We start from the raw sequence: 11,428 nt of genomic DNA, 5'->3' as shown, positions 1-11,428 counted from the left end.
TAGTTGGCCTTCCAGAGTGTTGTATGTGTAGGACGGTCTCAGCCTGACAAGCTACAGAGATTTCCTCCGTGTGCCTATTGTGTCATCTGTGTCCTCGATTGACATTATGTTGATCTAGGTAGTGTTTGCATGCACTTCATGGGTGTGTGAGTTGCCCCTTCCAACATCGACTCTCAATTACATTCATACATTTTTTTTCCTTTTTCTCTTCCAAAGCATTTTCTACGACAATGAATTGCCATGCGCCTAAGGGCCGGACTGCTCGAAGGGCTTGGTGTTCTCAGAATTTCATTCTGAGGTCATCTCGGCCACCATTCGGCTTCGACAAAGTTCTGCGCAGGCCATTTTCGACTACGTGGTCTCGGCGGGTGCAGATCCGACTCTGCAAATTTGGGGTTTCGGCCTACGACTGCAGGTGCTGAGGATATCTGCACTTCCAGAGTGCTGATTTGTGGCTGTCTACACATCGAAGGACAGCTCACAGTTCTTGGAGGCGTGTCACATACGACACGGGCGCATCTACACACAGACTGTAGGTGACATCCACTAGTTCATCAGGTAGCTTGTGTTTGCTGCTTGATATTCCAGATTTCATCCTGACATTGCAGGTACTTCCACATGGGATGTATTGCCCACATTGACCTGTGTATATCCTCTTCCAAAATTTGAGCTGCACTGTCCACACCACCATCACCATCTTTATTACCAATGCAATGATATTTTGTACTTTCATTGTAAGTTGGTCCTTCTTCTTCGATAAAAGTTTCCTGCAATCTAGCTGAGTTATCCACAGTCACATTGTTCATATTTGTGAAGTTAATTTTTCGTGGTCGTCCGCGTTGGCAGTGATCTCGTGACTCCATGATATACCCTGGTCGGTGTGAGCTATTGCCAAGGTTTGACGTCTTCTTTCTTTGCACCGATTCTTTGTCACCATGTAAAATTGGATCTTGGAAGTTAGTTTCATTATCATTCATTTTATGCAGCACACGAGTCACCGTAGCCGGGGTTGGAGTCAACCTTGGTTGTGCTCTATTCAAGAGAGAGTGTATGTCTAGTCCAGTACCTATGTATCGTCCAGTCAAGTATCCCAACTGCTTTGCACATTGAAGATAGGAGTTGATGACATCTGTAACACAAGCATCATACAATGTGATCTTTTTTTTCCCTCCCTCTCCAGAAAGCCAACTTGCATGTATACTCTTTGATAAGTTTGTAGTAGGGATAGCAGCACGATCCCATGGGCTCAAGTCATCCTCAAAGATTAGAAACATTAGTCACAACATTACCTCACAATATTTACTACATAATCGTGAGATTTATACCAAAAAAAAAACTCACATTTATGGAAATGCCCCCCTAATGTGAGATTCTATCTTCCCACCAGGAGAACCAATTTTTCAAAGGCACCAGATTCTCTATTGGAACACCATTCTCATACCACCATCTCTTTATTGACCTAGCTTGCATTTGTGCTTCCAACAAATTATTACTTGTTCACCATTTTTCACACAAATAAATATGCTCCATTTGTTTTTCATTTGGAATGAGTTCTCTTGTTTTCTTTTGGAGACTTTGCTCCCAATGGAACAAGCATGATCTTTCACGACCGTCCATTACATTGTCAGCTCCTCCATTGTAGACTGCTCGAATAGCATTCCAATTGGCACCTGCCTCATCTGCCATAAACCCAGTGAAATTTGCAATTGAATATCCATTCTCAACCATAACAGAATTGAGACTTTTCCAAAATAATATTTGTGACTGTGTATCTTCCTCCTTGGTCTCACATACTGCAATAACCATCAAGCTCTTCATGCTGAGGCAAAAAGTATGCATGGTAAGACATATTAGTCAATGATTAAAATATCACTTTTATATACATCTAGAAATTTATCACCTTGGGTCATAAACTGAGCATGACATGGTTGACCATCCTTCAACACGATGCGTATAATTAAAATGGACCCAAGCATTATGCAGATCTCCTTGACCAGAACGATCCATGCGTCTTATTAAATCAACTCCTGAACTAGGACCTTTGGTGGACATCTTGAAAACAAAACATTTATCATGAAGTCCTCCTTGGCCAGGAAAACGACTCCCATGAAAAAATGGGAACAAACATTTTTTCTTCAGTAAGAGAATATTGTCAAATCCATCTCCCACTACCACTAACCCTTGTTGTTTTTCTGAAGCAATGATACTCTTTAATCTGTTATGCATTAGGAAAAAGAATTTTAAGTACTATACTGATAAATATTAACAAAAATAATGTATCCTTACCTTTGGTTTTGCACAAGTGGCATCATCTCTTCTAGAAAGTTTTGAAGTTCTACATCTCCCATAGAATGTCCCTTGTCAAGAATGAGTGAATCCATCAGAATTTGACGAGCCACAAGCATTTGAATTTTTTGAGGACCACTAGATCTATCAATCTTCAACACTGTTTGGACTAATTCTTGGATTTTTTCTATGGCAGCACGAGATGTACCTTTCTGCACATCATGCTCATGGTGGCCTACATGCACTACCAATCTTGACATGTTTAAATCCCCTGGCAAAACGTAGTAAATTATGCATGGACATATAGCTCGACAAGTGACAACCTTGCCACAATAATGACATGTAATCTTTGTCCTCTCTTCCTGAGCAAGGTAACCTTTTCCTATTGGTTTATCTAAATATCCATGAAAATATGCATTATTGAATTCTTTATTGTTTAAATAGTGCTGACAAACATTTCTATGACATTCCAAGGAGCCCAAAAAATAACTCATCCAAACTGGACACCCAATGGACATGTTGGTTGTTTGGGGGCACGTCCATGTATGTCCATCAAATTTCTGCTCCATGCCACTCATTGACTTACATTTGCCAAAAGTTGATGGAAGTTCAAACACAAGATTCCCGTTGTATTCTCTAGGTTGTTCTTCCACTTTCATAGGCCCATGAGATTGTTTCATTAGGTCTTTCAATCGGTGAGATGTTGAAAAGGATAATATCCAATCCACCACACTTTTTACCTTTTTTGACAGTTTCTCATCACCGCTGCTGCTATCGAGGACAATATAATTCTCCTGCTGCAAGTCTCCTTGGGTTGGTAGCTTGATAGCTTCAGCATAGAAAGCGCTTGTATTCAAGTTTGTATCCTTTGAGTCTTCCACATCATTGGTTTCCTTCTCTGTATGCACCATAGCATATCTTTTTGATAAAGAAGCATCAAGAATGAAATGTTGATGGCCCTCCATATCAAAGTGAGATGGTGTTTCAACAAGGGTGACTTCAGATCCAAACTGTATTAGTGCATTCAATGTTTGAAATTGTCTGTGAGGTGGTAGTAAAGTTTGCAAGAAATATGCACTAAGGAGAAGCTTTACATCTCTAAGTTGAACCTCTCGTTCAAGTTCTTGATCACCTATTGTCCAGGTGATGATGGATGCTCTTTCATCCATGCTAACAAGGTGGAGAAGACAGAGAGAAATAAGAAGCTAGTAAGCAGGTCAATATATGGAGATGGAAGTGGACAAATGGTTTTTAAGTAAGTTTTTATGCAAGTGGCATAATTGTTCATTATTATATATTTTTTTAAAAAAAACATTAACATTTCAAGATATTTTTCCTTTTATATGTGGGCAAAAAAAAACCCACAGTCGAGATTGTCAAGCGGTTGTTACAGAGCTCACCTCCTTATGAGTGGTGTATAAAGAAACCACAATTTTCGATAATATTTGGCACAAATCTCAAGTTTTTTAGTTAATAAGTTCATCTTCTTATGAGTAGGCAGTGTTCGGGAAAAGTGTGCCTCAGCTTAGCCTTGGCTAGTAATGTAAAATTACTGGTTCAGATTTGTCTTGGAGGGATTTTTTAATGTTTGTGAAAATGATTTTTCCCGAACACTGTGAGTAGGTGAAAAGACAAATTTTAAAATGTCGATCATTTGCCCTTATTTTCACCGATTAGGTGCAGTGTTCCGAAAAAGTGTGCCTCAGCTTAGCCTTGAGCCGGTTGCAAAATCAAAGTAGCCAGTTGACGGGAGTGCCAGAAGGAGAAAATTCCGCTTGAAATACAAAAGAAAAATTTTAAAATGTCGATGATTTGCCCTTATTTTCACCGATTAGGTGTAGTGTTCGGGAAAAGTGTGCCTCAGCTTAGCCTTGAGCCGGTTGCAAAATCAAAGTAGCCGGTTGAGGGGAGTGCAAGAAGGAGAAAATTCCTCTTGAAATACATGGAAAATAGTGTAATTTTGTAAAAACACTGGCTAGTAATGTAAATTACCAATTCAGATTTGTCTTGGAGGGATTTTTGTATGTTTGTGAAAATGATTTTTCCCAAATATTGATTAGGTGTAATGTTTTTTTCTAGCCTGGATAATTGATGTAATTTTTAACCTAGGGCAACTTTTGTGTGCCTTGCTTTGCTTGACTCTCGTGCTCGGTGGACTTGCTGCATCTCCTGCGTGAAGCCGTGAAGCAAGGTAAACTCTCCTCCTCCTCCCTCGCACCCATGCTCCCACAGCTCGGTAACAGTCAGCGTGTGCGCTGACGGTTACCGAGCTGTGGGGGCATGGGTGTGGGGGAGGAGGAGGAAAATCTAATTAATGCAAACTCTACTTCTGCGTGAGCTCCCCAATCGTAAGCGCGCGCGCTGATGGTTGAGGAGCTTCAATTTTTGCTTCTTCTGAGTTATGGTGTCATTTTTATATGCAGCGGGCAGATTTACGCTGAGCGTAGGATGCATTTGACAAGCATTTGACAGTCGTTGGCAGACGGCCTGGACAGTGTTTAACAGGCGTTGGCATATCAGCGTTTGACAAGCATTTGACAGGCGTTCCATAACAGTGAGGGGAGTACAGCCTGGACAGCGCGCATTAATTGCTGATTAATTGCCGATGCTCAGTACCTGGAGGTGCAGGAATATCAGAAAGGTAGTCATGCCTTAATCCCTTCTGCAAATGGTGTAAAGGGAGAGATCCCACATTGGATAAGTTGTGCGAGGCTATGGAGGAGGGGAGGTAAGAGGCTAGCTGCATGCTGAACAGGGGGGTGAAGCTCGTGATGGGGGGGGGGGGGGGGGGGGGGGGGTACCCCAAAAGCCCCCTAATTTCCCCATTGGGGGGGGCTATGCAAGTGATGGCCATTTTGATAAGCCTAGCTTTCCGAGCAACAATGTTGCGATTTTGAGCAGGAATGTGGCTCCGATGCCCTCGGTTTATCATGGGGAGACAAGCCATAGTGGTGCTCGAGAGAGGTCTGAGTATGCTTCTGCTGACTATGCTACTCACATCTTCAGTGATGAGAATGCTAACAACTGTAGTATAATGTAGGCGGTGATCTAGGGACAACATAGAGCTACCTCGTCTTCTGCTAGATCAATTACCTTGTTTAGTGTAATAGCTATAACTATAATCTCTTCTTCCAACCTCCATATAAGAATGTAGTCAGAAAAGTAACCCACCCACCTACCCACCTTGTTGCTTGCCCAGTTTGGCCTAATGTCTGATCGACTAAACTACGTGGAGTTACTCACTCATTTAACTCCACGTATGTTGTCGACTCTGTCTAATTAACTTGATGTAGCCAAAGCTTTGACTGCAGGGGGTTGATTGTTATTGGGATTAGTGCTAGTGCGTTTGTATTGGTATTACTGCTGCTATTGTTTTTGTTGGAAGGATTGTTGCTTAATCTAGTGTTGCACCTAGGATTCCTGTCTTCATCAACTCCCTATCTTGCATGGCAACCTGCAAATCACTTTACCATGAACCTAGTAAATAAGGCTACAACTATGACATTAGCAGTTTGAAGGCTTGTTTTTCTGATTATTGATTTCTCCTTCTTCGATGTTGGTCATGTCCGATGTGGTTGGTTTTTTGTGTAATAATATTAGCAATTTGGACTTGATTCATAGTCGGAGCGTCCTCACTTGTGGTTGCAACTAGAGGATACAACATTGAGCACTGCAGCGGACAAATTCGAGGAGCGGGCAACAAATTTGGAGATCGACATTTGGAGAAAATTTGGTACACTCTATCAAGTTCACACAAATTTAGGCTGGAGCTTTTCAAATGCAATGGAAGTTCACTTAAACGCGTGTTATTATGGTGTTTGGCATGAAATGTAGTGGCATTAACAAGTGGTGCAGATTGTAGCCATTGTTTGAATGATGATGATGTATAAGGCCTTTTCAAATCTTTATTGATGTAGACATTTATGGCTCCCAAAAGACGAGGCAGCAAGTCAATCAAGAGAACGTTTGATTCTCCATGCATGACCTTGAGATCTGGTCCTTCCAAGAGAAGGCATCCAATCGATCAAGAGGCATCTTCTCATGCAGTTGCTACTCGTAGTCCTCATTTCAAACGAGGGGGAAAGAGACGTAGAAAATGCATCTTTGTTGATGATGAAGCTGCAGTGGAGGAAGGTTCTAACCATTTGGAGAGTGGGGATGATGTAAAAGGAGACGAGTCTCGAGAGCCGACAGTGGAGGTTGAAACAGGTGAGGATGTTGAAGATGAAGATTTAACAGAGTTTGATGGGATAGGTGAGGATGATGTGGCCCAACATTCTCGACACTTGGGGAAAAAAATCCCGTTGGGGATTATGAAGGATGTGTTAAGTCAATTTTACTTAATACGAAGAAGCAACCCTCCACTTATACCTTTATGTCGTCTGGTTTCTCATGAAGCTGTTCGAGTGGCTACAGATTCTGCATCTTGGTTGATTCCTAGTTTTGACAATGTTGCTTACTTGGATACAATGGGATCTTTTTTGGTGTCGGTGAAAGACTCCTTTGGCTCTTACATGCCTGTCACTCCTCTTGTGGAAGGTAGTTGGGATCCTATTTGGCAAGCTAAGAGTGTTTCATTTGATAATCAGCTCAATAAGGAGTGGCAAGAGCTTCGAGGGCGTTTTTTTTTGGTATAGGATGGAAACCATCGGCTGAAAACATGGATGCGACGCATAAAAGAAGGTAAGAATTAACATCGATGCACTAATTGTTTGTTAGATTTAGTTGTACCTTATTTTTTGGCTAATTTGGTGTTCTTTTGTCAAGTATGGCATGATAATGAGGAATATCATGTGAGTGTGAGATGCCAATTTTTGGAAGTAGAAAAAAAAAAGAGGCCGAACTATTACTTGCTCTTGACACCACTAATGTGTAAGTTGTAAATTTGTGGTCTTTTTGTATTTCTAAATTTTATCTTGCTTTAAACTACTATTTTTCATTTGTTTATATATTTATTGTAGCATTTCACGATCAACAGTGAAACCAAATCTTGGGCATGAGATATACATGTTCCAAAAATTTGGTATCGACAATAAAGAGAGCATTCTTGCACGTCTCACTCAAGAGGACAGAAAGTGGGCTGAGATAGAGATGGCAGTTGAGAGTAGATCATATCAAGGAGTTTCTCCTTGGTATAATTCTCCTTGTGTGTTGATTTCTCAACTAGTTTGGAAGGTGAATTGTTGAATTGAGTATTAACTATATATATATTTTTAAGATTGTTTACGATTCATTCATTGAATGTAGTTGTGGTTATGTAGAATGATTTTAATGCATTTATTTCAAAGGAAACTTCAAAATTGAAAGCTCTTGGATTAGATAAGGTGGAGTTTGAAAGGCGATTGCAAAAGGCAACTAAACAAGAAGAAGCTCGATTGAAGGATAGAGGTTATAAGTTTTTGACAATTGCCAATCCAGTTCATGGAAAGGAATTTTTTGAGTTGCTCTTTAATGTGAAGTGGGATGATCCATCCATGGTAAAAATCACATGAGACAAGTTAAATGCTTTGTGCTCCTCAAAACTACCTTCTGAAAGGTATCACACTTTTCAATACTTTTTTACTAGTTTTTTGTTTATGTTTTTAAATTCTAATGAAAATAGTGACATTAAAAGAGAGTTAAATTTCTGAGAGCGAAAAATTTCTACATGAATGGTATTTGAATATACTTATATAAGATGGTGTTTAAGTTTTTGATATATTTTGGTCTTTAATGAAGGAAAAAATATATATTGGAGATGATGAGTCTTACAAAGGCCAAAGATCCAGTCTTTTCCCACTTTGGTGATGTGAAGCACTTTAGGGCTTACATTAGAAAAGAAGTTTATTGGGCTCACATGCATGATGAAGCTTTGTTGATAATAAGAAGGTTGGAGGTTGAAGAGTTCAAATTGCCAGATGGATTTGAAGCTTTTTTCAAGGTTGTTTTCTAAACTAGTCACTTTTTTCTAATAAATGTGGATTTTATTGCATTGTTTTATGATTTGAATGACTACCATAGGTGCAATTAAGAAATCATGGCTTGCAAGCTTTTCCTCAACTTTTAGGAGATATTAAAAGTGCAGGGGACTCTTCCAAAATTCCTGAGCTACAAGAGTCTTGTAAAAGGATTTTATACAGGTGAAATTTCATGAATCAACAATGTCTTTGGCTCTTATTGAAATTATTTGTCTCAAGAGATTAAATGTTGTTATGGTGTAGATGGATGTGTGAATGTGTTTTAAACGGTACACTTGCTACTATGCCTATGGTTACTGAAGATTGGTCAAAGCTAGAGGATGAAAATACCATGTATCCCGGTTCTATGGTAGAGAAGGGTATTTCTATGTGGGAGTGTAGAATTTGCCCATGGTGGTTGGACTACCCGTTGGGGGTGATCCCAAAGTAAGAACTAGACTTACATGCAAGCAAGCAAGTATAACACTTTTTCTTTTTACATCAAATTAATTCTCATATTCAATTTCTTTATTCTCATATTATTACCTTCTTCTATTATAATATATTCAATTTTCCTATTATCATTGAAGTTCACCAGTCTTGAACTCGTTAGCATTTGATCTCTCTCTCTCTCTCTCTCTCTCTCTCTCTCTCTCTCTCTCTCTCTCTCTCTCTCTCTCTCTCTCTCATGCATGAAAAAATGCACAAGAAAGTATGTTCTAGTTTTTTTATGAATGACTTGAGTTTGTAAATGCTAAATTAATTTTCATTATATCATTAAAATTTTCTTGTGGTAGAGTTTTTGGAAGAGAATAAAGACAAAGATAAAAACCAATCTGCTTCTTTAGAGCACTTAGAAAACATGGATCACAATCATGACTTGGCCATGGATGGAGGCTCACAAAGAACACAAGAAAGAAATCACTCACTACCTCTTCAAAGAGAGCACCATAATCATGCGAGTGGGTCAAACATGGGTGACCACAACAAAACAACATATCCATTAGGAGGGCTAAAGATTGACATGCCTAAAGAAAGCGGTGAAAAAAGCGTTTCAATAGTGGTTGAGTCAGTCATGGAGCGACCAGCTTCATCAAGGCAACCAACCTCATGGAATACCAGTAAGTTTCTACTTGTTAAATATTTATTTTTTGATAGTGCAAAACAATTCTATATTACTTGTAATTAAGATATTTTTTTAATGAAAAATTGTAGGCTTTCAATTTTTGACTGTGGTGGATACTCTTCTAGTTGATATGGCTAATGTTGATGATTTTGCCATTCAAAGATAAAAGAAAGGTTTTGTGGCTTGTGTTATCAACATCAATAGAATGTTCAAGGTGCATGGTGTACTAAGCAACAAACGTTTTGTGTGTAGCATCAAAAAAATTTTGAGGACTCAAAGTCTTGGCTTGTATCACCATTGTGGAGCACCTTGTCGTGAGGTGTTTCGTCTTATCTTTGCGGATTTCCCTACTTCTTTGTTGGTGGATGGTTTAGGCCCAATTCGAGCAGGTTACTCAAAGTTTTTGTTTATGCTTTTTGTTTTGATCCATATCACTTTGAAAAACTCATTCTAAACATCTTTTCAAAGGTGGATTAAGCAAAAAATTTCCACAATGGAATATATTTTTGCCTTCTCTTGTGCACGGTGTGATGGATGTAGCAGAACCTTTCTTGGCAGATGAAGGCTTTTTCGTGACTCTATGTCTTGCACAACATATTGGAGAGATTATTACCCATGCTATAAAGGCTGGGTTACGACTTCATCGCACATGGACTCTCATGTGTAATGGGGGATATAGACACCCAGATACCCTAGAGGAGGTGAATCAAAATACCATGTTGTTGTGAAAGATTGCATTATTAACTTGATTTTGATTCGAGTGTGTACAATGTATGCTTATATGTAGGTAATTGATCTCACGGTGGGAGTTTTTTGTCGAGCAGATGTTGCTATACCCACATACAATAGGGACGCAGGAGAGAAAGTCTCTCCTCGCATGTTTTCTGCATCACGAAGCTTTTTAATGGAGGAGCATCAAGAACGCACCATTGTTCTTGATATACCTATCAGAGGTGGAGCAGAGAGGTCACCCGACTTCTACAAGTGAGAAGATAATCATTTTAATGTAAATTGAGCTTTAATTTATAGTTGAAAAATGGGCAACCTTCACGGATGACTCAGGATGTGGAGGTCTTGGCAAGGCATGTGGTGAGGTTTATCGATATTGTTTGTGCTTGGAGGGGGATGACATAGTCTATGAGGAGTGTCTCAAAAAGGTGGTTTGTGGTCCATATGTGGAAAAGAGAGTTTAGTATCACATCCATAGTTTTTTGAAACAATTATTGAACACACTCTCTATTTTTTGTTTCAAGAATGTTGACATAGGACATCTAGGGTTTTATTGTGCATGTTCTTGAAGTGATTTTAATTGCATTGCTTTTGTGGACTATCTACTCTTTCTAACATCCATATCAAACACTAATGCAGACACCTTGTTAAGCTTTGTTTTGAATACAGATTTCTTTGAATGCTCTCTCTCTCTCTCTCTCTCTCTAGACTAGCATATTTAAAGAGAGTAAGTCTGAATAACGATTTCTTTGAATGCTCTCTCTCTCTCTCTCTCTCTCTCTCTCTCTCTCTCTCTCTCTCTCTCTCTCTCCCCTTTCTATAGCCTAGCATATTTAAAGAGAGTAAGTTTGAGGCGTTTAATTATTCAATATGAGGTGATGTTGTCCTATTGAATATTTCTAGGTGAATCGCAAGAATGTAAAAGATGTTGAAACAAAATGGAAAAATGCTTTAAATAAAGCAAAAAGATCAAAATAGTTTTACATTTCATGAAAAAGCTCAAAATGGAAAGCTCGCAAAAAAAAAGCACTCCAATTGATGGTGCTAGTGTTATGATAGGTGCTAATAATGGTGTGGTTTCAAGATTAAAGAAGGATGTGCCGCATCTTTTGATTTTTCATTGTGTTGCACATGAGGAGTCCTTAGCTGCAAGTGATGCTTTCAAAGTATACAAGGAGCTCAAATTTGTGGACAAAGTGGCCAGAAAGTTGTATGAATGGGTTTCCAAATCCGCAAAGCGACATGTATCATTGGCAGAAGTTGTAAAGTACTTCAATCTTGGTCGCAATGGAAAGCTGAAGTTGTTAAAAATGCACGATGTTTGTTGGCTCTTAAAAGGGAAATTTATGAT

General features: G+C 39.2%; 1 protein-coding gene across 1 annotated transcript; it reads left to right on the top strand.

Moving 5' to 3' along the window:
* Nucleotides 1-9,084: 9,084 nt before the first annotated feature.
* LOC147457559 (uncharacterized) lies at nt 9,085-9,514 on the top strand. The gene is made up of 2 exons (XM_086513616.1): nt 9,085-9,343; nt 9,438-9,514. Exons 1-2 carry the CDS (start codon nt 9,085-9,087, stop codon nt 9,512-9,514), a joined length of 336 nt encoding a protein of 111 aa, XP_086369742.1.
* The last annotated feature ends 1,914 nt before the right edge of the window (nt 9,515-11,428 follow it).

This window comes from Adiantum capillus-veneris, chromosome 5, assembly GCF_014529385.1.
Source record: "Adiantum capillus-veneris isolate H3 chromosome 5, ASM1452938v2, whole genome shotgun sequence".
NCBI lineage: Eukaryota > Viridiplantae > Streptophyta > Polypodiopsida > Polypodiales > Pteridaceae > Adiantum > Adiantum capillus-veneris.
The sequence above is the reverse complement of the archived record's forward strand: the minus strand, read 5'-3'. Positions and strand labels throughout refer to the sequence as shown.

Bases quoted from the DNA above. Each gene is read 5' to 3' on its own strand.
- LOC147457559 (XM_086513616.1), top strand. From the start codon at position 9,085: ATGGATCACAATCATGACTTGGCCATGGATGGAGGCTCACAAAGAACA. The intron at 9,344-9,437 runs GTAAGTTTCTAC...GAAAAATTGTAG, and splicing joins ACCAACCTCATGGAATACCA to GCTTTCAATTTTTGACTGTG.